This window comes from Arthroderma uncinatum (genome assembly GCF_011692745.1).
Source record: "Arthroderma uncinatum strain CBS 119779 chromosome Unknown scaffold2, whole genome shotgun sequence".
NCBI lineage: Eukaryota > Fungi > Ascomycota > Eurotiomycetes > Onygenales > Arthrodermataceae > Arthroderma > Arthroderma uncinatum.
The window spans coordinates 3,547,093-3,572,167 of NW_022983864.1; the positions used below are offsets into that span (position 1 = coordinate 3,547,093).

At 47.7% G+C, this 25,075-nt stretch overlaps 7 protein-coding genes across 7 annotated transcripts; 4 read left to right on the forward strand and 3 right to left on the reverse strand.

Moving 5' to 3' along the window:
- Positions 1 to 449: 449 nt before the first annotated feature.
- GIQ15_03050 (uncharacterized protein) lies at positions 450 to 1,300 on the forward strand (the record flags this gene model as incomplete). Its single annotated transcript, XM_033550467.1, has 4 exons — positions 450 to 542; positions 686 to 946; positions 1,073 to 1,170; positions 1,237 to 1,300. 4 exons carry the CDS (start codon positions 450 to 452, stop codon positions 1,298 to 1,300), a joined length of 516 nt encoding a protein of 171 aa, XP_033407628.1.
- Positions 1,301 to 1,996: 696 nt separating this feature from the next.
- GIQ15_03051 (uncharacterized protein) lies at positions 1,997 to 4,416 on the reverse strand (the record flags this gene model as incomplete). Its single annotated transcript, XM_033550468.1, has 4 exons — positions 1,997 to 2,230; positions 2,301 to 2,710; positions 3,424 to 3,603; positions 3,876 to 4,416. 4 exons carry the CDS (start codon positions 4,414 to 4,416, stop codon positions 1,997 to 1,999), a joined length of 1,365 nt encoding a protein of 454 aa, XP_033407629.1.
- Positions 4,417 to 5,703: 1,287 nt separating this feature from the next.
- GIQ15_03052 (uncharacterized protein) lies at positions 5,704 to 6,662 on the forward strand (the record flags this gene model as incomplete). The annotated part of the gene is made up of 4 exons (XM_033550469.1): positions 5,704 to 5,822; positions 5,998 to 6,312; positions 6,375 to 6,452; positions 6,506 to 6,662. The coding sequence occupies 4 exons, from the start codon at positions 5,704 to 5,706 to the stop codon at positions 6,660 to 6,662; spliced, it is 669 nt and encodes a 222-aa protein (XP_033407630.1).
- A 959-nt stretch (positions 6,663 to 7,621) lies between these two features.
- Positions 7,622 to 9,316, forward strand: GIQ15_03053 (actin; the record flags this gene model as incomplete). Its single annotated transcript, XM_033550470.1, has 6 exons — positions 7,622 to 7,628; positions 7,744 to 7,774; positions 8,012 to 8,067; positions 8,152 to 8,182; positions 8,249 to 9,020; positions 9,086 to 9,316. 6 exons carry the CDS (start codon positions 7,622 to 7,624, stop codon positions 9,314 to 9,316), a joined length of 1,128 nt encoding a protein of 375 aa, XP_033407631.1.
- A 1,160-nt stretch (positions 9,317 to 10,476) lies between these two features.
- On the reverse strand, positions 10,477 to 12,098 carry GIQ15_03054 (endochitinase 1; the record flags this gene model as incomplete). The annotated part of the gene is made up of 6 exons (XM_033550471.1): positions 10,477 to 10,578; positions 10,654 to 11,195; positions 11,251 to 11,320; positions 11,383 to 11,442; positions 11,503 to 11,874; positions 11,958 to 12,098. 6 exons carry the CDS (start codon positions 12,096 to 12,098, stop codon positions 10,477 to 10,479), a joined length of 1,287 nt encoding a protein of 428 aa, XP_033407632.1.
- Positions 12,099 to 14,373: 2,275 nt separating this feature from the next.
- On the reverse strand, positions 14,374 to 16,904 carry GIQ15_03055 (phosphoribosylformylglycinamidine cyclo-ligase; the record flags this gene model as incomplete). Its single annotated transcript, XM_033550472.1, has 3 exons — positions 14,374 to 15,980; positions 16,035 to 16,562; positions 16,625 to 16,904. 3 exons carry the CDS (start codon positions 16,902 to 16,904, stop codon positions 14,374 to 14,376), a joined length of 2,415 nt encoding a protein of 804 aa, XP_033407633.1.
- A 1,232-nt stretch (positions 16,905 to 18,136) lies between these two features.
- Positions 18,137 to 20,672, forward strand: GIQ15_03056 (mitochondrial membrane protein; the record flags this gene model as incomplete). The annotated part of the gene is made up of 5 exons (XM_033550473.1): positions 18,137 to 18,352; positions 18,433 to 18,654; positions 18,717 to 18,921; positions 18,992 to 19,055; positions 19,106 to 20,672. The coding sequence occupies 5 exons, from the start codon at positions 18,137 to 18,139 to the stop codon at positions 20,670 to 20,672; spliced, it is 2,274 nt and encodes a 757-aa protein (XP_033407634.1).
- Between the last annotated feature and the right edge of the window lie 4,403 nt (positions 20,673 to 25,075).

Here is a 25,075-nt window from a genome sequence, read left to right on the forward strand (position 1 = left end):
TGGTATCAAGAGGGGAAACATGAGATGCTGAATATACAGTCATGTAATCCGGGATATAGGGCAGTGAGATATGATCACACTCCAAAATCATACATCCTCGTTTTAGTATCACAGTATCAGTTTATTCAACAACTACAGATATCCGTCCTCAAAAAAACAATTGATGCTCCCTTACAGCGCAAATGTGAAGGTTGAAATCTAGTTCCTAGAAGCTTGGACCACATATACAGTCACGTGAATGTATTATATAAGCCCGGTGACGTTTTTGGCTTCAGGCGCCCGAGATGTGCTTGCGCGAGGTCGACGAGCAGGATATACAGCCACCAACATCGACGTTGAGTAGCTATTCCGGACGGCACAACATCTAGAAGTGATTTGAAAGCCGGCAGATATTCAAATCAAGGTTTGGAAGTTTGACTCTCCACGGTTCACGACAATAATACCCCATCATGGACGAATCAGACAATCGTCTATTCCGGTTTACGAAGTGGTTTAATAGCGCCAACGCCCGAACGTCTGGCATATATTCCTCTGGTGCTCTGGTATGAAGCTGTTTTGCCCTCTATACACCCTCACTTCCGTGCTGCATCTTCCCTTTTGTGCAGAGGCAGTCTATTTCGGCACTCCTACCCTAAAAAGCTTTCGGGCACGGCACCAGGCTAACCATGCGTATCTCTCGACCTAGTTCGCCATCGGCCTATTCTTTCTCATCGATGCAGCTTCGTTCTCCCATAGCTCCAAAAATGGCTCAACAGTCCACATCAAGTTCGTCGACTGGATCCCCGGCATCTGCTCTGCGCTAGGGATGCTGGTCATCAACTCCATCGAGAAGTCGCGGCTGAGCGCGGATAGCTTTAGCTATTCTGGAGATAGCGTGGCGTGGAAAGCGAGATTCGTTTTGTTCTTGGGCTTTGCGCTGTTGGCCGGTGGATTGGCTGGGAGTGTCGTATGTCGGCCCTTTTCGTTTATTATCTGGCGCGGTCAATTGGTTATTTCAGCCTAGACCGTATTGAAGATATGAAGGATGTGGTGATTTACAGAGTGATACGCTAACGCCTATTTTTCTACTTAGACGGTCATGGTTTTGAAGTATATTATCCACGGATACCCTCTTCAAACACTCTACTTTGGTATTGCGAATGTGATCGCGAATGCAATGGTGATGATGAGGTGAGTTTCCACTTAACGGTATTTGGTAAACTCTTATTTCGTACCGCTAATCGAATGATGATGTAGTTCCGCCGTCCTATGGATTTCGCAGAACATGGAAGATGACTATACCTATACACTTGCTCTATGATCGCATAATCCATCGTCTAAGCCCCTTCGCTCGGTTTTCTCTAAGCTCACGTTATCCATGTTTACCTCTGTTTCGTTTCTTGTCAGTCCTCTGTAGAATAGTTTCAGCAATAGTATAGTTATAACCTGTTGTTCACCCAAGTGCTCTTGAATATTTCTTCTCTACATACCCCGAGCAAAGTTCTTTGTTTCTATGCTCTACCCAGAATTTGAAGTTTTGCTATTATTATATATGACACGCATTGTGACGAACGGTACTTGCTACTTCGACTTATGGTATCTTTGATAATTAAAAATATTCAAACAGATTGAGTGTTGTCTCTCAGGCTTCTCACTATATGTATACTAGCTATAGATTTGGTTGGCAGCATCTCCCTGGGCGCGGGGATTCGAATTGGCGTTTAGCTATTCGTGGAATGCCTAAAGGCTCCGATTGTCTTTTAGTTAGTACCAAAGGAGCTCATCTCGCTCTTTGAGCTAGACTGACACGAGCCTCTGATTTGCGGGGAATAGTTGTCCATCAACATCGTCGATTAATGCTATTTCCGCATGCGACCCGGCCAAGGGAAGCCATCCTCGGTCCTCCTCTCCCCTAACTTCTAAAACAGAGTGCCACCTGTTCCAAAGTATACTTTTCACGCCTAACTCGTCGTCTGTTGACAGGTCACGGCAAAGTTGGTCCGAAATATCTGCGCCTTCATGCTTGCCTAAGATGGGCGATAATCACATCTATCTTATCCATATCACCGGCATCGATTTTCTCGTCAGCACCGACAACCTCGGCGGGTAGGTGCCCCACCAACTGGTCGAGAGCAGGTTGATAGTTCCGTACGCACGAAGATACGGCGTAGACAGCTTTCCGACGTACGGTAGCATCAGTATCTTCCTTGGCGACTCGAATTAATTCGGGAATAGCTTTGGCTTCCAATGCCTATAGAAGGGTCATTAGTTAATTAAAACGACAAGCGCGGGGTCCGGACAAAAACGTGAGGGCCGCATACCTTCTCCTGAGACTTTTCGTTATTCTGTACCGCTGTACCGACACACCAAGCAGCCATTTTTCGTATTTCCGCCTCTTCATGTTTTAGGGTTTCAACCAACGGAGCCCAGAGGCCCAACGGATCCATATTATTCGCGTTATCTAGGTTCTCAACCAACTGCTCAAAATTGTCGAATGCGATGAGTTTGTTCTCTAATGTCGCTTCCGAAGAGCGGACAACTTCCATTGCGGTTTTCATGAGCTCTGCGTCTGAAGGGGTATTTGCTAGCAGACGCTGCAATGCTTCTGCGTCAATAGAGCGGCTGGCGGCTGGGGTTTCGTTTCCGTTTGTCTGACCGCTGGGAATGGTATTCTCGATGCCCCATTTCAGGAGGCTGTTCATTGAGGGGTCCATGGCGGTGGTACCTTTGGCTTTGAGGTTTGAACTTGAGTCCGAGAAGATGTTCACGCGTTCAGATCAAGGGTTATGAAGTTGACAGTTTGCGAAATTGACGAGGGATGTTATCTTTTCAAGGCAAAAAATTGGTTTGATATGCGGGATGTGGGCAAGTTCTCGAAGCGCCCGCGATGTTCGATAAGCTTCGGGGCTCTACTTTATTACATAATCATATCTTCTATCTACCCGACGTTGACGCAGGGTTCCTACCAAAAGTCCTCAGGGACTCGAAGTGTTCACCGTTAAGCCTATTATCTAGGCTGTCCTTAGGCTTGCCCCTTACCTAACCCTTTGACTTGCGCTTAGAGTTAACCTTAGGCTTATCGTTCCCCCTGATAACAAGGATAGGCTTAAGTATTGTGATATGATGTCTGGGTATTCATAAATTAAAATATAGACTCCTTTAGAATTTTCGTAGAAACCTCTATAGCATGATAACCTGACATGAGAAATAATTCCCCGAAAACCTGGAGAAAAAGAGACAAAACCTCGAAAATTAACCTGGAGAAACAGAGACAAAAACCCGAAACATGAAAGTAGTTAACTGACGCCTCCTTTCTTCCAATTACTCTCCTTGCCTTCCAATCTTCTCTTCAGCTTTCTTCATTTTCCCACCTTGCCTCTGCCCCTGCCCTTGCCCTTGCCCTTGCCTCCGCGTTTTCCTCTCTTCCCCCCCCCCTTTTCTTACTGCCAGTGCCACGTTCCTGTGGCACTTGTTGCTCCGGCGACTCGGCATCCTCCATAGAAACGTCATCTGAAGGGGTAGTCGATTCAGGGAGGTCATCACTTTCCTCATCGCTTTCGTTATACTTCGCGTTGCACCAATCCCCCTCAATCATAGGGTTATCTGCTCTGCTATCCCCGGATGCTACCGTTGTGGCAAGATGTAAGAGACATGCTCTCAGGGTGATCCCATCTTTCCATTCAGTACTATGCTTTATAACCGGGGATCTCTTCAATACCCATTTAGTTCTTTTTTTGGGGTCCGGATGTTTCTCTTGTTTCAAAAAGATAGTCTCTTCGTAATTAGTAAAGAAACCGTACTTTACTTTTGCGTGGTACATATATTTTGCTATTTGTCCTATATTTAGATCTGGTTAGATAGAGCTTCTCGCATAAGTTTATGGTTTATTAACCCACCAAACATGTTGTGAACCTGTCGTCGACTTCCACTGAGCAATGTATCTTCAAAGTCATGCCTCCAGGGGGTTTTGGCTTCTCCGACAACTAACAGCTCCCCCGGTTCGGTCATCATAACAATATCTGGAACGGCTGTTCCCAGCGTTGAATCGATGCATGCCTTGGCATCTGCAAAGCAGATATCTTTACCCAAGCTAGCCAATACACAACTGACTACCGCACCAGCGTTTTGCCCAAATCGGGCCAAAACGGAGTGTTCGTCCCCGCACCGTAGTCGCTCCTGCGACATGTTATGTTTTGGGAGTTTTTTTGCCGAAAAGTCAAGAGTTTCCTGGGTCCATGGTAGGGACTCGAAGGTGTCCTTCACCTCCTTTTCAAAGCCGGTCCACTCCCCGAGTCTGGACACAAAGTACGTAGCATGTGTGGATTTATGTTTCGTACATCCGGGTCCGTAGACTAAATCCGGCATTCTGGCCTCAATAAGACCTTTACCAGTCACCCCGTAGGGCTGCGTGTCCATATCCAGTTGAATTTGGGCCATTGAAAACGTGTTGGGCGATGTGAGCTATCAGAGGGGCCAAGGGCAAAGAATGAGGGTGAACTAAGGACAAATTTCGAGGGAGAACTAAGGGCGAAGTTCAAGGGGAACACAAACGTTGAATCGGGTAAGAAAGGGTCAAAGAGGAAGATGAGCTGTGAATTTAGAGGGAAAGTGGGAGGGAAAGTGGGAGGGAAAGCAGGAGGGGAAGCGAGATGTTTATATGCTTTGGGTAAGCGGTGTGTTCTGTTACTTGGTTTCCTTTTCATGCAAGACAACAAACAAAAGAGCCACGTCCTTCGGAATAACACACCAGCAATTAGGCTGTAGCTATCCAAAGCGCCAGAAGGCATATGCTGTGATATCTTGTGTGTATCATCTCGGGTCCTTAATGCAAGTCTCACCAATTACTCCATAGTTTACCTTTGAGGTAAGGGGACAGTTTTAAATTGACCTGCAATGATATTCTAAAAGGAAGACAAAAAGGATAAAAATTTCTACCCAGGTATCGGATAGGCCCCATGTTTTATTAAGGGGCTAGACAAGAGATACTCTGCCCTTTATAGGAGTAGGCCTAGGCAGGTATAATACTGTTATAAGCTTTGATTTGAGGACGAAATCAAGGGTTGGTAACTATCAGATATAAGGAAGGGGATATTATCAACTCTCATGATAATGTTGCGGCCAGTATAGTGACTAGAGAGGTCTCTGGCCATTGTGGAGGTCGGCTTCTAGCACACTATCCCTAGCTGCTTTGCTTGATCACTGTAATAATAGGGGATCCTATTCTTGACATCAGATACTAGCAAAGCAATATATCGGATGAATACATTATTAGTGCATGCAAGAGCTGATGTCTTGGAACTAGGCATTATAATGGCCCGGTAGTGGGCTTTGAGCTCATTACACACACTAATATTTAGCATACTATCCTCCATCTTTGTTGGTTCCCTATGAAAGCAGAGATCCCATCATTTATTGGAAACTAGAAATTCAATATATCGGGTAGGAGCAGCGTCTGTACGGAGTATACACACCGACATCTCTGTTCATTCAGACTTGGGTATCCATTCAGATAGGATGCAGGGCTGGATGTGCAAGAAAAGTTTTTTGCTAGTCGGGAGTTGTTAGTTAATCACGTGACCATCAGGATCCCCTATGACTGCATAACTAGAGCCCAAGGTAAGAAGAGCTGGAATTCCTTCTAGATGACCATCGCCAACATAACTAAATATTATATTTTGCTTCTTGCTGTCACAAATCGATACTTATACTTACTTAAAAGGCGCGATGGGTCGCTACGAGTCAGGTATAAAGTGGTTCAGAAAACGAGACTACATAGGCACCGAAGTTGAATTCCAAGATCCGCCTTCTCGCTGGAGGATTGAAGAGAAGATCTGCGAGCATGAGTACTGCGAATATTCGCCTACAGCTCGAGCGGTTTTTGTCTGTAGTAACCTTGAAGGTAGCAAGTTCAGGGAAGCCATATTGAAGATCAGAAAACAGTTGGTCCTTCCCCTTTCCTTCTCCTCTTTCCTTCGCGACATCCCATTTAGAGTACACTATAGCTTACTTTCGAGATAGGATACCTGAAATCAATACATATCATGATCCGCCATCAGAGAGGGCAAAACAGGCGAAATCTGAAGATGAAGATGGCGCTGCAGTTAGAGAGGTCATGGCTCTTCGACATCTAACAGATAAGGAATGCTCATGTACTCCAGCCCTGATATCTTGGAAAGTCACTCAGCAGCAAGGGGATCGGGCATCTGTTCCCGGAGGGTTCATTTACCATATTTTGATGGAGAAGCTTCCGGGGGTCGATATCGAGGTCAACTTCTACCGCCTAGATCGGTCTCAGCGTGATGAAATTCGAGAGAAGTTTAAAGAATCGTGGTTGTATGTTCTCCCAACATTCTTAATTCCACTTAATATTAATCTAAAGCTTACGTGAATTCTAGAGAGGTTACTAAATGTGGCATCATCAATGAAGATAGTGCTATTCGGAATCTTCTCTGGGACAGAGACGGGAAGAAATGGTCAGTTCCCCTTTTCTTTTGTGCCTACAGGATACTGACCGCTTTATCCATAGTTACATTCTAGACTTTGAGGTGTGGAGAAAAGCGAGGATGGACACAAAGTCGAAAAGGAAACGACGCGATAGCTGGCATAACATGGAATATGTTCGGTGGAATCTTGCAATACGGCGGGGAGGTGATTTTGAGGATATGTCAACATGGGTGTTATGAGTTCTGCATACTACGCAACAGCACGGTGTACCTAGGAGCATATTTTTTTTTTCGGGCATCTTTTGAATACAGTTCATCTACCTTGACCCTTGGCCTCCCCATTTACTTGGTCTCGGCATGTCAGACAGCAAATTACGAGGAGTAAAATGCTGCATTCTTGTCTCCTGGCTCCCAGCTGTACCTTCACGTGACCTATATAGCTGAAAGACGAGGGTGAACGGGGAGATATCAGCTTTTGCCATCTAGGGGCCCTTCCGGTCAAGTAATTACGTAGTGCCCTACGCGTATAGGCAGGATGGTACCGGTGATGCTGGGCGCCAGGGAGATTGCAGACAAGCGCCGTCAAGGAAGGCCCTGAATGCAAGGAGAAAAGGGGCAGCATCCAGCAGACAGTACTCCGTAGGCAGTACTTCGTAGGCAGTAGGCAGTAGGCAGCAAGATTCTCCTTCCATACTGACACAGGCGATATACGCCATGTAAATTCATCTACCCTAGTTGACTGTTGGCTGGCTGTGTGAAGTGGCAGCGTAACGGAGGCAGCCATATTCTTCGGTATAGCATGACGACGACGGCGGCAGGCAGCAACTTGTGAAAGCACAGTTAAAAGAGTATGGAAGAGCCATCTATCACCGTCCATCACCGTCCACCACCGTCCATCGCCATCGAGAACTGCCTGCCATCGTCGAGAGAGATCGCAGTGAAGGAGGCTGCGTTTCCCCCAACGAGCCAACCAGGTGTGGTCTTGTTTCCCACACTAAGCCCGCTTCGCCCTCCACCACCGACCGACCTTCCATCCTGCAACCTCCAACCTCTCACCCTTCTTCCTCTCCCTCTTCCTCTTCTTCTTCTTCTTCTCACTCAACCGTCTACTCCCACCACCTGCATCGCGCGCAGGTCCTTCGTCTCTCACCTCTGCCCACCACCCTTTCGCTTCCCGTCTTCCTTGTATCGCTGTCACCATGGAGGGTACGTTGCGAACCCCCCAAAGCTCAGGCCCCCTACCGCAACATCGCCATCCCATCATCCCCGTCCTGCTACCGTGATGCTGGCTAACTCGTTGTCTGTTCTTTCGTACGTACAGAGGAAGTCGCTGCCCTCGTCATTGACAATGGGTAAGTCCTGTCTCTCGGCGATCCCGCCGTCTCCTGTTTCTTGCGATGCCTGTTTAGTTGGTGGTGTTGTCTTCGCTGTTGTCTTCGCCACGCACGCAACGCACACAACAAACAGCAAACCAGTACCCCACGTCGCATTTCAGTCAACATAACGAGGACTTACGAGGACTGGGGGATCATGGATTCGACTGTCTCGACATGTCTGGACGTGTGCTGACTTTTTGATTTTGTTTATAGCTCTGGAATGTGCAAAGCCGGTTTCGCCGGTGATGATGCCCCACGAGCCGTTTTCCGTAAGTTCTTATACTCCTCCACGCCAAAGCTCGCCCCGAGTCCATCATCAGTTTCGAGCTTGACGGGCTAACTCATCTTTTTAGCATCCATTGTCGGTCGTCCTCGCCATCATGGGTAGGTCCTATCATTGTCACGTACGCTTTCTAGGGGCGGGGCCTCCCAACTGACTCTGCAAACTAGTATCATGATCGGTATGGGTCAAAAGGACTCTTATGTTGGTGATGAAGCACAGTCGAAACGTGGTATCCTAACTCTGCGATACCCCATCGAGCACGGTGTCGTCACAAACTGGGATGACATGGAGAAGATATGGCATCACACCTTCTACAACGAACTGCGTGTCGCTCCCGAGGAGCACCCCGTTCTCTTGACTGAGGCCCCCATCAACCCCAAGTCCAACCGTGAAAAGATGACCCAGATCGTTTTCGAGACTTTCAACGCCCCAGCCTTCTACGTCTCCATTCAAGCTGTGCTCTCCCTCTACGCCTCTGGTCGCACCACTGGTATCGTCCTTGACTCCGGAGACGGTGTCACTCACGTTGTCCCAATTTATGAAGGTTTCGCTCTGCCACACGCCATCTCCCGAATTGACATGGCTGGCCGTGACTTGACCGACTACCTGATGAAGATCTTGGCCGAGCGTGGTTACAGCTTCTCCACCACCGCCGAACGTGAAATCGTCCGCGACATCAAGGAGAAACTCTGCTACGTTGCCTTGGACTTCCAGCAGGAGATCCAGACTGCTTCGCAGAGCTCCAGCCTCGAGAAGTCCTACGAGCTTCCTGATGGCCAGGTCATCACTATTGGAAACGAGCGATTCCGTGCTCCTGAGGCTCTCTTCCAGCCCAGCGTCCTCGGTCTTGAGCCAGGCGGTATCCACGTCACCACCTACAACGCCATCATGAAGTGTGACGTCGACGTGCGAAAGGATCTCTACGGCAACATTGTCATGGTAAGCTCTCAAAAATTCGTAATCTCTCTACCTCTCCTTCGACAATTGCTGACTGTGTCTCTTAGTCTGGTGGTACCACCATGTACCCCGGTATCTCTGACCGTATGCAGAAGGAGATCACTGCCCTCGCCCCCTCATCGATGAAGGTCAAGATCATCGCTCCCCCAGAGCGTAAATACTCTGTCTGGATTGGTGGTTCTATTCTCGCCTCCCTTTCCACCTTCCAGCAGATGTGGATCTCCAAGCAAGAATACGACGAGTCCGGCCCATCCATCGTCCACCGAAAGTGCTTCTAAGGTGGGTAGCACTCTACCTTCTTTACTCACTTGTTTGTTTCAACTCCTACCTTGTCTTGCCGGTGTGATAGCAACGATAGCTACTTGGAATTGAACCATGTTATGTTAATACGGACTACGTTGATTTTAGCCTGACGTCGGAATAATTGATAGATAGAGAGAGCGAACACAACACAAAAAGAAAAGAGAGAACCAAAAATTCATACTCGGTGCTGCCTTTGTTGTCACGCCCCTTAACTCCGTATCGTACTCGCAATCAACAAACCTTTTTATCTATCTTTTTTTCTTTTCCAAACTCCGTTCGTCGTCCATAGTATCAAATTCAATTAAATTTTTTTTTTTTGCTTTTCTTTTCTTTTTGCCCAACGTGCTGTATATCTGCCCCCCGCTTCCTGCCCCTCCCTTCGATCCCTCCGCGTCCCGTGACCTTCAACGAGCGCCAAAAAAAAAAAACTCCCTTCTCTTGCCTTCACTGTCTACGCCTAATTATCCATTGATCACTCTACTTGCGATACTATATGCCGCGATGACGGTAGCCAAAATACCCCAGAATGGATACTCTTAAAGTAATTGCTGAACCAGTATCCAGTATCCCCTCTTTGCTCCTTGTTTTCTGGGGTGAACACATCATCAGCTTAGTCATGGGTATGAATTAGGTAATCGTTCTTAGTCATGTTTGTCTTATATAAGCATTACTCTTGTTAGTCAGCACTTAGCTTATCTTATCTACAACCACAATTACGGAAGAAGAAGTAGGGTCATGTATGTGTTCGTCTCATAAATCAAACGAGGGTCTAGTTTATACATGTAATGGCAAGCAGGCTAAAGAAAGGTCCAACCCGAAGCGCCCAAGCGAATGGTTATAAAGGTGAATCCAGCACCTAATAACGAGGGTATATTGTAAGAGGATGCGCGCACACTTGTGCGGCAGACGAAGAAAGGTAGAGGACTGAAAAGTAGAAAGAAACGGAAAAGAAGCAGGGTAAAAAAAAGAAGAAAAGGAAGAGAAGAAGAAAAAGAAGAGTTGGAAGAAGAGTGAAAAAGTGAGAGATCATCATCATGGGTATATGTGTGTAGAAAGAATGGTGAGCGATGTTATCGCGTGTTAGGGACCTGCCTCCTCAGCTCAACTCAAGAGGAGCTTAGACCGGACTCGCAGTCTATACTTGGTTGGTTTTGATGTTATCATATTGCGATTGTGGGTAATTCAATTGGTTCTGGCTCTTGTCCATCTTCTCTTTGCCTCCAAGGTGATTGATGGCCTGTTTACCAATACGTTAGTATGGCCGTTCATAAATGTCTTGCCATAAAAAGGGGGAGGAAAGGGGATTACTTACGGTTTCGACGAGACTTCCTTGACCTACTGGCTTGTCGCTGCTGGTTTCCCACCACATAGTTCCGCCTAGTCCCATCTGCTTGATATAGTTGGCCTTCATTCCTGCGATTTTAGGAGTGTCAAAGCTGATGAAAAGCTTCTTGACGGGGTCGTAGCTGTAACTGGCAACTTCCTTTTCGCACTCGACCACCTGGGCGCCCTCCTGAGGTAGAGTCTTGTAGTCGTACACTCCCTTCTCCCAGGTTCCTTCACCGACGCCGTTGAATTGTGATCCTGGCTTTCCTTCGGTCTGGGCGAATGCACGGCCGTAAAGGGGCATGCCCATGACGATTTTCTCAGGTTTGATGCCGGCTTTTCCGTAGGCAATGAGGGCGTCCTGGGTGTTGAATTTGGTTGACTCAGGGTCTGAGGTGGAGCGGAAGATGTTGGCGCTGTGTCCTGATTTGCCGTCCCAGCTGCCAGAGTAGTCGTAGGCCATCAAGTTCCAGAAGTCGAGGTGTTGGTCCATTTCACCGAGTTTCATCTTGCCATAGTGCTGCTCGCCTATTAATTGGTTAGTAACTTCTCATACACTGAGATGAGGAACGTTAGAACATACCAGCGGGAGATGCTACGGTGAGGAGGTACTTGTAGCCATCTCCAATGGAATCGGAGTACTCCTTCAGTGCCTTTGATAATCGTTAGCTAGCCATTAAAAAAACCCCCCATTTCCAAGTGCCTCTATACTTACTTTCTTGATTTCAGCCAGTAGTAAGACCATGTCTCCAGCCTCCTGTTCATTCTGGGGGTACTATTCCTCTCAATTAGCTTCCACGGCCAGTCTGATTTGTACTAGCCTGATAACACTTACCTCCCAGTCAATGTCAATTCCATCAAACCCATAATCCTTCAGCATCTTAACGGACGACTTGGCAAACATCTGCCTTCCAGCATCAGTGCTGGCTGGGCCTCGGAAGTTATCCTTGTAGCTCCAGCCTCCGATGGAGAGAAGGGTCTTCAGGTGGCGGTTCTTTTTCTTCATCATGTACATTTGCTTGAGAGCGCCACGGAGGTTGTTGCCTTGTGCACTTGGCGAGTCACCGGCGAAGGATTTCTCCAGGTTCGAATAGGTGTCGACAAATTTGACTTCTCCAGAAGGGGCAATGTCGGCGAACGAGTAAAGTATGTGCGTGTACTGGCTTGCATCCAAATCCGTTGGGTCGAACTTGCGATCATAGGTGGCCTTGCATATCACTTAGTAGGAGTTTCTTTATACGGTTTCTATAGAGGCAGGCACTGAAACTGATATCCAATGTTCAGACATACCCAATTGACATAATATCCAACTGACTTATAGCCACCATTTGGAGGAGCGCTGTCAGTTCCTCCATTGGGAGTAGGTCTACCGAAAACGCCAACATTGGTGAGGCAAGCCAGGCCTAGAGCTAGAGCAGATGAGAAGCGCATGTTGAATAACAAAAAAAAGGAATGTAGAAAGGAAACCAAGACCTGCTTGTTAGACGAGAATGATCTGGAGAGGAGGTTGATTTGGTCGATCCAGAGGGCTGCCGGCACAATTATTTATATTCAGCAGGACGGCACAGCGGACATGGTATAGATCGACCGGGTAGAAGGTAATGAAACCCTCGGCTCACACCGAAGATGCCGCGTGCATTTTTGGTAGTATTTCCTCGTTAAGTTAAGCCGTTGTCTGCTTATATCCATGCGTATATGCACGCGGATGACAGTGGACCTTCCTCTGCGCCCTCCAACCTGGGGGGGTGTGGTTTGCGGGTGGCATTGATTAGTATACAGGGCACATTTTTGCGCCGCAGTTGTGGGTATAGTTAGATGACAAGGATTGACAAGTTTAATTCGCCGCGGACCCAGCATCTAGGTAATAAGTATATGAATGCTTACGAGCCAGGGGCCTAGCATGCCCCTCGGTTTCAAGCGAAGGGCACAGAGCAAATTTGACTCCAACGCCATATGTCGCGAGAGCGACGTTGGGCGTTATCCTATCACGAAATCGAGCGAAGACAGGTTGGCTAGTCTGATTCCTTCACTCCAATTGCTGCAAGGCGGATAAAAATGGGACGAGAGCCTCGAGCATATCCGCCCCGAAGAGTCGTACGTCACGTCCCCAGGATATCGATATCGGCTAACCATGATGTATACGTTCCTGGCCCTGAGGGTTTGGGCGCATAAGCTTCGACCTTCCAGAATCCTGGTGGAATTTGCCCTTGGCACCGAGTACTCTTCTCTCTCTCTGGCGGGGGGGCCACGACGCCGGCTGACGGTGTTGGGATAGTTAAACAATAGGGTTGATGAAGCCCTGTAGCGAGAGGAGTAAGCCCCAGGGCCGCCCCCGGACTGGAGGACGTCACTGGCCCGAACTACTCTGTCCGGGCAAGGCGCAATTAAAGGGCCAGGGGGCCAAGCACTATACATAGCGACCGAGGCCCTAGAAACCCTGCAGGCTGCACTGCACACCGACTTGGGCTTCGCCATCAGCGGCCCTTTTGGAGATGCAACATCGCTAAGCTGCTTTACTTAGTGACCTTCACGCTGCAGCGCTAGAGCTGTTCAGAGCCCGCCGCGGGCTTGGGATGTCGAAATGCCGCCATGGGGGAAGAGTCGACGTGCTGCTCGTCCTCGTTTATTTGCCTTTTTTTGGCTCGTCCCATTTTCCATTTCACCCACTAGATATGTATATTAAATTGAGGGACGGCTTCACGAATTGCACAGTATAGGACCGATATTCCGCGTTTCACCTTTCGCCCGAGGGAGAGATCCGTCCCGCCCTCGCTCTGGCCAGATGGGAGCTGTGTGGTAGGCAGTCAAGAACGTCGTTATACTCCGTCTTTGCATATCAACTCGTACTGCAGGTACCAAGCCATTTGAAAGCCGTTGCTGGTTGGCTCGTTCGTATCAGCAATATTCGTGATAGGCTGGATAACGTTGTATCGCAGATCAAAAGGAACAGCATCCTTGTTTCGCCGAGGATATTTGAGGGATTTCGATCAGCAGGATCAAGAAGTTGATACGTTTCGTTCCTCGGCCTTCCTCTCTTGATATGGCATTTAATTATATGCCAGGCCCGCTAACGCCAGGCATCCCGGGGTAATCTAGCAGAAATAGTATACCCCACGATGGTCTGTGAGATACCGGAAATCGAGATTAAAGCCCCCTGTGGCATTGGCTCGTGTTAGAGGATGTCGCAGAGACGATGCTTCATGAGCATTCTACTCATGTTGAGATAACTCCAACAAGATAACCAGTAATGGTCTTTCCATCACGAGTTACACGTTCAAGTGCCTGGATGTCGAGTTAGTGTTGATAGTAAGCACAGTGGTCTTATTTGGTATGACAAACAGTGCATATGCTTAGTCCGTAGAGAAGGCTGAGCTGAGAATCTCATTTCACTGGCTGTGATGAAGATCAGTCATCTGATCGATGATTATAAAGAGAATAAAGAGAGACATTTTGCATCATATTTATTCTTGCGAGGTTAAAGGGTTGTCACATCACAGTTGTCTCCTTGAAAATGTCTTATTAGGCCTCCAGATATAGTATCAAGAGAAGGAAGTGTGGGATGGTTCATCGAGGCAGGCGTCTGCCTACTCCCGTCCTGTGGTTAAACGTATGTATGAATTTCTTTTAGCCCTTTAATCGAGGAAGAATCCAATCGCCATGGCCCAGGTATAATGATCACCACAATAAACTAGTAACAGAAACGCTTTTACTCATCCCAGGTCTGCAAATTTTTGATCACACATCCCTCCTCTTTCTCATCTGCCTTTGCAGCCAAACTTCCAACGACGAAGACGGTCTCGTTCAGCTCTTCAAGATATTTCTTGATGCTCGCAGATTCAGCCTCGTCAACAACCACGAGCATTCCGATTCCATTGTTGAATGCCCTCGCCATCTCCGCGCCGGTCACATTTCCAGTCCTTTTCAACCATTTAAATACATCAGGAAGCGGCCAAGAAGAGGCATCGACATCGGCACGGAGGTGCTTGGGGAGAACTCGAGGTACGTTCTCAACCAGACCACCGCCCGTAATGTGTGCCATGCCCTTGATCGCGCCCTGTGGGAACTTGGCGAGGGCGGCAAGCAGGGATTTGACGTAAATGCGGGTTGGGGTGAGGAGAGCTGTGCCCAGGTTAGGATTCGATTTGTTCATCTTGAACGGTGCTGGGTCATGGTATGACAGTCCAGATCGTTCGACGATCTTTCTAATGAGCGAGAAGCCGTTTGAATGTGGTCCGCTACTAGCAATACCAAGCAACACATCGCCGGCTTTCATTCCATCTGTATCCGGGAGTATACATCTTGTGGACGTGTCAATAGCTCCAATGGCCGCTCCGGCGGCGTCATAGCTGTTGTCAATGAAGAGTCCAGGCATTTCGGCCGTTTCTCCACCAACCAAAGCACAGGCTGATTCCACGCAACCGTCGGCCACACCGGCAACAAAAGCAGCCGCGACTTCAACGTCGAGTTTACCACAGCTATAGCAATCAAGGAACATCAGGGGTTCTGCACCTTGAACGACCAGATCGTTGACGTTCATAGCAACAAGATCGATGCCCACGGTGTTATGAATTCCCATTTCATGCGCGATCTTGAGCTTGGTACCGACTCCATCGATAGCTCCAATCAGAGTTGGAGAGGAAGAGTGAAAGCCAGACTCGCATGTTGACAGCGAGAAAGCACCTCCAAATCCACCGATGATTGCATCGGATCCGGGGCGGCGGGTTCGTGCAACGTTGGCTTTGATTTGGTTCACAAGTTCGTTGCCAGCGTCTATAGAGACACCTGCCGATGCATATGTGAGAGATTCCTGAGTCGTAGATGGCTTCGAGGCATTGAACGCGCGGTGAGCAATATCCTTTCGGTAGTGCATACCATCAAAGTGAATTGTGGAAATGCCAGAATATGAGGCCTTCACGGCTTCTTCTAGAGTGCTTGCTGTGGCAGTGGAAGCGATCACACGACCACCAGACGTCTTGAGCTTACCATCGGCAAGCGCGGTCCCTGCGTGGAAGATCAAGATGTCATCGGGAGTCTTCTCAAGTGTAATTTCTCTACCTTTGGCGTAAGATCCTGGATAACCTTCGGCTACTACAATCACAGTGGCAGCAGATTTTGGCTCGACCTTGAGAGTTACTCCGTCAAGCCAATGCTCTGTGCAAGCAACCATGATTTCGGCTAGATCAGTATCGTCGCTGAGAAGCGGTAGTAATGTTTGGGTCTCTGGATCTCCACCCCTAACGTTGTATTCAAGTACTTTGGGTCCGTTTTTGGTCATCATTAGCCCCGTGAATAGTATTCCAACAAACGGGGTACCTAGAAGCCTTTAGCTATTGATATAGATTAGCGGAAGCGTAGGGGTGGCTGTACCTTCTTTCCTCATTCCATCGATGGTGGGCTGAACAATGGTTCTATCAATAGCGTCGATCACAGACTTGGAAGCGATTCGGGTTGGCGCATAGCAGCCCATCCCCCCGGTGTTTGGGCCCTGATCACCTTCGAAGATCCTCTTGTGGTCTTGTGCAGGAGGAAGAGACCTGATGGTGTAACCATCCGAGAAGGTCAGGATGCTTAATTCATCGCCCTCGAGGAATTCCTCGATCACGACCTCGTCACCCGCCTCCCCGAACTGGTGGTCCACCATGATTTCCTTTAGGGCCTTGTGTGCTTCTTCTCTACTCTGAGGGATGATCACCCCTTTACCAGCAGCGAGCCCGCTCGCTTTGATAACAACTCCGTGGTCTGCAGAGTCAAGATACTGGCAGGCGCTCTTATAATCAGTGAAATTTCCATACCGAGCTGTTGGAATGCTGTGGCGCTTCATGAAATCTTTGGAAAAAGCTTTAGAGCCCTCCATGCGGGCGGCAGCTTTAGTAGGTCCAAAACATCTGATGCCGACTGAAAAGTGAAAACATCAGCTCCTGCCATAGCCCAAGAACTGCCCGTAGATATGTCCTTACCTGCCTGGAAGTATCCTTGAATACCATCGACGAGAGGAGCCTCGGGCCCTGGGACAACAAGGTTGACTCCATTTTCCTTGGAGAAGGCTACCAGACCAGGATAATCATCTCCCTTGACTGAGATGTTTGATATTTTAGAGTGGTCACCCCCATCCGTGCCGCCGTTTCCAGGTGCACAGTAGACCTTCTCTACCAGGGGAGAGTGGCTCAGTTTCCATGCATACGCATGCTCGCGACCGCCACTCCCAACAACAAGGACACGGAGTCTTTCCTGGAGCATCTTAGGCTCTTTCGAATTCAGGGAAGCTATACGGCGTCAGTAAATAGAATCATAACTAAAATCGAACACAAACTGTGGCTAAATATTATGTAGGGCATATTGGTGGTATTCCGGGCATGGCCATGCCAGAATTAGTAAACTTCGAGGCATCACATCCATATCGAGCACTCGATTATACAATAAAGTGCGAGAATGTAAGTGCGAGAATGGATCAATACCCAAACTTGCATTACATCGTGCTTTTTGGCGCGTCCAATGGCTCCGACAATTATATCATTATATCGAGAACCGCGGGGCATGGAGGGGTATGATGCGGGATGAAGCACCGCAGAAAACGCAGGCAGAGCAGCAATTCGATAGATAATAAGACAGCCACTTACAATTCGTTCTAAATAAAAGGGTCTCCCTCGCAAGTTGACCTCTTGCTGGCGGCAGATGCTGGATGTGAATATGTGCGATGTCCCGCCCGTTTTCGACTTTTGGAGTTGCAAAGTTTTCGCGCCTTTTTCAGTTAAGGTTTGTAGCTACAGTTGATATATTCAACCGGGGCTTACTATAGAGTGAACAGCGATGTATATACAATGAGAAGTTCAGACACTATAACTTCGAATAGAGTATGTGATTCTATGGTGGGCTCGCAGATGTCCCTTTGGACCTCCTTTCTAAGGGGGCTGTTGCTCAATAGGTCTCATTCGACGTTGAATATTGATATTGGCTGGTCCCGTATATTCCAGCTGCCATCTCGCTTCTTCATACAACTTCTACCCGGGTAGCTGGAGGATACACGACGATAACCAAGCCAGCAGAAGACTCCCATCGCCGTCTCGTCTCAGGCTGATCAACTTCGCATGTTTTCTTTTTTGCGTTCGACTTTTTTTGGTGCAAGGGGACAAGTCAGTGCAAACAGTGCAAACAAAAGTTTTCCAGCTCGAAGTTTTCTCTTGGGAACTTTTGAAAGCCGCAACAATAACAGCTTCCAACATCTTTCACCGTTCGACGGGCCCAATTCTCTTCTATTTGTTTTAATAGGTTATAGTTGTGGGGTTTTCTTTCGTTGTCGTTAATGTTTCCTCTTTCACGGCGCCTTGTTTTTGGGTTATATCCTCTTGTTTTATCCTGCTCCGTCCTCTTTTCATATACTATCCGCGTCCCATATACGACACTCCCTTTCGCTTGAAATGCTTTCCAAGTCGATAACGAGGCCGATTTGCGCATACGTTTGCCAGTCATGCATGTCCAATGGCATTGCCCCGTCGTATATCGTGGCCCGCCGCCGCAACCATACCTTTTCCTCGGCGCAGTCCGACTCTGCTTCACCATCGCCCTCTCACCTCAGCAGTGTTAATACAAAGCCTACCAAGAATAAAAAGCATACAGCTCATCAGAAGGATGCGCAGCCTGCTGATGTCAAACATAAGGGGGAGACGGACACAGCCGCTACGACCAAGGTACATGACGACCTGTCGCACCCCGCAGATATCCCTCCCGGACTGAACCGATCTAATTGACCTCTCTTTTACAATTTTAGATAAGAAAAGTCAAAGGAACACAAGACAAGACGGTAAAGGTACGGAGAGGACGTGCTAATAGACGACTAGCCGCAAAACTTACTGCTTCTGTGGCCCCCAGCCAGAAATCGAAACCCGGGAAGGTAGCGACGGACTTGAAAAGCATTCCTACTCATAATACGGAAGAGACCATAAGGAACATAGCGTTCATCCAGAAGGAATCGAGCCTGGGTTTGAAAAAGGTATGTACTCTGCGGTCGTGCGTTTCGATAGGCTGTATCTGATTATATGTCTACCACTTTAGATTCGACCGAGCAAAGTCATAGCCGCCCTGAGCCTGGCGCCACAAGTGCTGAAAAAAACAGCGCGAAAGCCGACAGCGGAAGTACCGACAGCAGAGACACCAAAACCAAGTAAACTTAAGGCGGGGTCAGGCGGCTTCGCGCCTGTAAGGTTAGCAACTACAAAATTACAGGACGAGGCTACACTAAAGGACATTGAAATACTGCGTACGTTGACTACGCTGTCGAGCACACCCAGTCTATATCACGGATTTCTAACTCTACTATATCTTTTTAGCGTTAAACACTGAGTCCGACGAGGTTCCTGGTCTATCATACGGATTGGATAGGGTACTCTTCAAGTACGTTATGCCCTATTAAACCATAAAATACACCAGCTAACCAGAAGTAGCCCGGGTGTTTATCAATTGCAAGACAATAGGACGATGGTCTATAACTTTGATCCTTACTTAGCCGACATCATGCCTGTCTCGCAATTTGATTTTAAAGCGTTGAACGACTACATCACCTCCTCTAAAGACGAGGTTCTCAAGAACAAAGCGATAGAAGCTGGCAAAAAATATATCGGATCGTCATCTAGTATGACTGGTGTACTTTCACACTTCCACTTTCTCCTGTCAGAATGGCGAGAGATCGATACGTCGCATTTAACCCAAGGATTCCCGCCTACATTGAAATCATTCACCAAGCTATCGCGACTCCCAGCGGTCGTCTTTCTGAGATATAACGATGGCGTATATGCTATTGACGCTGATAAAGAATGGGATAACTCCAACATATTAATGGGGCTAGGAAAATCAATGGAGAAGTTACTAACCATGCCGACGGACCAATTTGAACGCTACCGAAGGAGCAACCCCGACAAGATATTGAAGGAAGATTCCCCTCCTGAAGTCTACCACTACTCGACATGTGGAGATTTCTTGATGAGATCTCAGCTTGATGCGTACGACCCTCGCCTTCCAGGAACAGGCATGTTTGATTTGAAAACCCGTGCAGTAGTGTCTATTCGTATGGACGCTAGAGAACCATGGGATGCCATGGGTTACCAGATAAAGTCGCGCCTTGGGGAGTTTGAATCGTTTGAGCGCGAGTATTATGATATGATGCGCTCAGCTTTCCTGAAATATCACCTTCAAGTTCGTGTTGGTCGAATGGACGGTATCTTTGTTGCATTCCATAACATCAAACGAATCTTCGGCTTCCAGTACATCAGCTTACCCGAGATGGATAAATGCATTCACGGTCAAGAGAATACCGCTCTCGGCGACGCTGAATTCAAACTCAGCATTAACCTTTGGAACAGGGTCCTTGACATGGCCACCGAGAAGTACCCAAAACAATCGTTAAGATTCCACTTCGAGACCCGTGAATCGCAGAATCCATTCATGTACATCTTCGCCGAGCCCGTAACTGATGAAGAGATAACGAAGATTCAAGAGCGGAACATTGACGAGATCCAAGCTTATGAAAAGAGGGTCTTCTACCCTGAGTTGCTCGAAACTACCGAACCGAAGGCCGCCAGTAGTGAAGAGGGCAACTCGGCCGTGCAAGCATCAGAGTCAACGGAACACAGCTCCGACTGTGCATCAGAGGATGAACTAGGTGATAAAGTGAACGCCGAAACTACCGAGCTGGCTCCCCGTCGGCTCTTACTGGCAATGGCCCTATCGATCCGGAATTTTGTCAATGGCAAAGAAGTCGAGCGACCCACCGAGTTCACCTCCCGGGATGAGTGGACTGTCAAATATCAGATTAGCAGTTTTACTGAGGAACGAGGATGGGCTCTATATGAAGCATGCAAGCAACGAAGGTCCCGGGCCCTTTCAAATACCGAGGATGACGATGCTCCCAACAGCCGTTTCCTTGAGCAATTGAAAGCGATCAGCAAAAACGGACAGAAGTGGAGAGACAGGATGGATAAAATCGAGAAAAAGAACGGTATCATCCGATACTAGGGTTATATTCTATCCTTAACCTTCGCCCACATCTGAATATCTATACCCTCCAAGTTCAACTCTGTATCAATATGTACCTTGCCATTTTTTCTTCTTCTATCTTCAGCGATGAGCAATAGCCGCCCTTCTGTAATTTACACCCGCTCCTATATCCGGCTAATCTTGTCTTTTTGTCCTTTGCCTCTTGTTCCTTGGGGGCTAGTGCCTCTTCATCCCTTTCTTCCCTAACCCTTGCACCCATGGCGTTTAGGGAGCTGTTTTAGATCATTTGAAGTGACACGAAAATATTTGTATTATATTAGACCGCAGCAATGAGCCCATTCAGGAATTCGATATCATATCTTTATGCATGTTTTTGTCCTTGAACCGAGCCTGTATCACACATTGATATCACAAACTAAGGAAATTTCAATGAAAAAAAAGATATATCCGAGATATTTTTCATTGCATCCATCCTCTCTGCCTTCTTCCTGTTGTCCCAAGAACAACGGTGCCTATAGCAGGCATTGGGCCGCTCTGAACTGGCCTACCAGATCCCAGAGCGATCTGAAATACATCTTCCTACCAGATTACCACAGAAACATGGGCTGGTGCAGCCTGTCTTGCAGCTGCCAGCACAACCTTGTTGGTTTTTATGGAAAAGCTCATTGGAACGTTTATTAGGGGATTTTTCCGCATCAAGGGCGTCTTCAGAAAGTGGCAGTGGCCCAGCGATGACAGTCGGCAAGATTGGTGCCAGGAAGGCGGCTACGGCGATGAACTGAAGCTTCATGGTGCTGAGCAGGAATCTATTGCAATAAGGGTATGTTAAATTCTTTGTCTGAGAGAGGGCACAGGACGATGGAAGGTGAACAGGACGGCCCCATACGTTATGATTCGGTTCAGAGAGTATCTACTACTTGGTCACCTATAGGAATTTCTTGCAGAATAGACAATGTTTTGTTTACTGCTTTATTCATTACGGATCAGCTTGATATATATACTCCATTAACTACTTGCCATTACTCATCGCGAACCCTCATGCGCGAAGCTGCGAAGATATCACTAACCCTCGACAGTTGAGACTTCTGTGCCGGCTGTTCTTTGTTGCCAGACTGCAGATATAGCTGTTGCTACGGTTAGTGAACCCAACCTCAAGTAACTACCAAAAAAACATGCTAGCTAGGCATCCAGTAGGAGTGGCAAGGAATGCTGGAACTGCAGGTTATTTCAATGCAGACTGACTGTGGTGCAAGTTACAATATCCAGTAACAAAAGCCATGACCACCAAGTTGGCCAGTCCATCCGTATAAGTGATATGACGTGTAATAACAAAAGGACGGGCATAAGTTCGAAGCTATGGCCTCGGCCCGGAAGACCCATAACAATATGCACAGTGTGTATCCGTTGACTATCCACCATGTATCAGGTTGCATGCCGTATGGAGGAAGGATAGTTTATACAGTTTCCCATATGCCCCTAGCTACGGTTCGTGGATGGTTGAAATGTTGATAGAACATTATTTTATTAAAGGTGCTATTCTATCAACTATTTCTCAACATCTCAACGTAAATCTCAATTTGCCACCCACTCATCTTCCTACATTTGCTCGGGATTGGGGAGCGTAGTCGAAGCACGCTCTATCTAGGGTGCCGTTTGTTCCTACTTCCTAGATTAGCTATCAGCTACAGAATAGTAATACTGGCCAAGGACAAGCCTAACTTACCTAGAAGAAAAGAACTAAACATTTTTCCAGCCAACGCAGCTTCCACGGACTCTGTGGCAGGAACAATCCTTTGGACAGTCACCATTTGCTCCGCATGGACCGTTGCACTCCGGGCGGGGGACGAGACGTCGAGCAGCAAGAAAACGGCCGTTTGGCGATTGCTCGATGTCGGCGGTGTCATATGCAGGCACTGGTTCTGCAATGGTGACCGGCAAGACTGCTGCCAGGAGTGCGGTTGAGAGGAAGTATAGGAACTTCATGGTGACAGAGGTTTGTATTGATATCTGAGTATAAGTGTTAGCTATATGCGTACAGTCCCACAGAGAATATGCATACACAAGGTAAATGGTCTGAGCTTGTTGTAGTAGTTTGGAAGCTGTTGAATGAATACCTTGAAGAAATATATGTAGAATGCTGGTGATGAGAGTGCTCTTTATATATCCTCTCCCAGCTTCGTATAAATCTGCTCCATAGCTAGATCAACAGCATCGCAACATGAAGCCAATGGATAGTGTAGTGTGCCAACAAGTGTATGTACATCTGATCAAACAATAGGTGATCATCTGTATCTGCCTCTAAGCTCCTGTCGCTGTCGGGCGACGAGTAAGGGTTTATTGAATTCTACTCAAGCGAAGACATCGTCGGGCGACAGTCGGGTGAAGCAATATGTTCGTGACCGCAGCCTCCATGAATGCACTGGGAATTATACGCCGGGACGACGAGCTTTGGTCAGGTATTCCGCAGCTATCTAGCCAAGTCAGGCGATGTATATGCCCGCCTGGCGTTGCTGAATATGTTGCATTCTGTGTCACAATTCGTACTCTCATCGCCAACAACTCAACGTTGCGTTAGGTGAGGTTTGCATTGCAGCAACGAGTGCACTGTATCAGATCCCCAGGACGCGTTCGCGTTAATTGATACCCGCGAGTCGATGTCCAATTCATGGCAATGCTAAGCTAGGATAGCTCATTAAACCGTGAAAAACGCCGATATATTTTGGTATCAAGGGTATCGTGGATGACTTCAGCGATCTCGCTTCTTCCCTGTGCACTCTGAGATTGCACCCCTCAACCATTAGTGTTAGTGCAATGCTAGGGACTCAATTTCGTTTCGTTTCTTTTTTTTTTTTTCCCCGATATCCCCTTGGAGAGAGATTTTCATTGTTAGGACGGTATCAAGCGAGGCGCTGACATACTTGATCATATCATCACATTTATAGATGACACAGTCTTCCTGAATTGGACAGACTCCAGCCCCTTATTGAGCAGTTTTTGAGGACGACCAAGAAGCATGCTCGGAGTATTCGTTCTGCTTTGGCCAAAAAATAACGCCAAAAGCTAATGTGAAGGCCCCAGATGCTAGTTGGAACCTGCTTCCCTGTCTATAAGTGCCTATGCTAAGTCCCAGACAAACCAGTATCTTTTCCTCCTCATTTCCACAAGCGGAGAAAAGCAGAGACAATAACTTCGTGTGGGAAACAGCCGCCTTGGTAATTAAACCGTGGCAAGGGATCGCTCGCGTCTCTTTCCGTCGCTACTCCGGGAAGCACTCCGTACTCTGTCGAGCGATATCTACTCCGTGAACTGGCGACAACAAGCTTTTCCCCTCCAAAGAGATTTGGTAATATCACTCAAGGATTACTGATATTTGCCAGGGGAACAGGGAGCAACCCCACAATCCATTTAACTCCACAAATCGCCCACTATAATATCGGCTATCCGCAGGCACGAGAAGGGTAATTAGCCGGAGATCCAAGCTGGTGCGATATACAGCCCCCAGCGGCAAACCTAAGGGTCCGGGGACGTGGCCGATTTCAGCCCTATACACCGAAGGAACCTACCCAAGGAGAACCTAAGGGCTTCACGGCGACAACAAAGGGCGGTTTCTGAAGGACGACGATGAATCTGCCTCCCTTTAACATTCCCATGTCGCCAGTTTTGATCGATAAAGAAAAAGAAATTCCTCGAGGGTACGGCCATTAAAATTGTTTAACACCTCAATCATACCTTTCTCCACCGGACGAGTTTTGACCGAGAACAAAACAAACGGCGCCATGCCGGTTCAGTCTGATGATGGCTTGTAGGCAGTTTTAGTTCCGAACCCGTGGACATCTTGTTTCAGGAAGCAAGGGGTTCCTTAATATATATATTAAAGGGGGAAGGACGAATTCCAATTTGCCACGACAACGGCCAAGAGAGAAAATGTTGCCTGGGTTAAGTCGCTAACATCGTATTGATCACTCCATAAAATGGGTAAACCTTATCCTCCATAGGTACGACGAGCCTGTCATCTGGGGATGCTATAGACACCCATAGGCACTGGGGGTGTCTCCTTATAAGTTGCAGGCGAGTCCTTCTGGGTGATTTTCCGCACAATTTCAATTGGCATGTTACCTATGCACATATTCGCCCTTTGTCGCAGTCGTACTCTTTTCTCGTCTAGCTGGTCAACCTGCAGTTTCCGCTTAAATATTCCCATGGCATGGTCGCTTGTTACGTATTTAAAGGACGACATCGTCTTTTTGCTAGCACTCGGTGGGGTTAACTCTATGGTAACAAAGGGTGCCATATAGTCGAAGTGGATGGGCTCAAGATAACTTACAATGATGAATTGCAGGATTTGAAGATGATACTCACCTACGTCACTTCGTCGGGTCAACTAAGGTCGGAAGGGCGCTTAACATTGCGTGGGGTAAGCG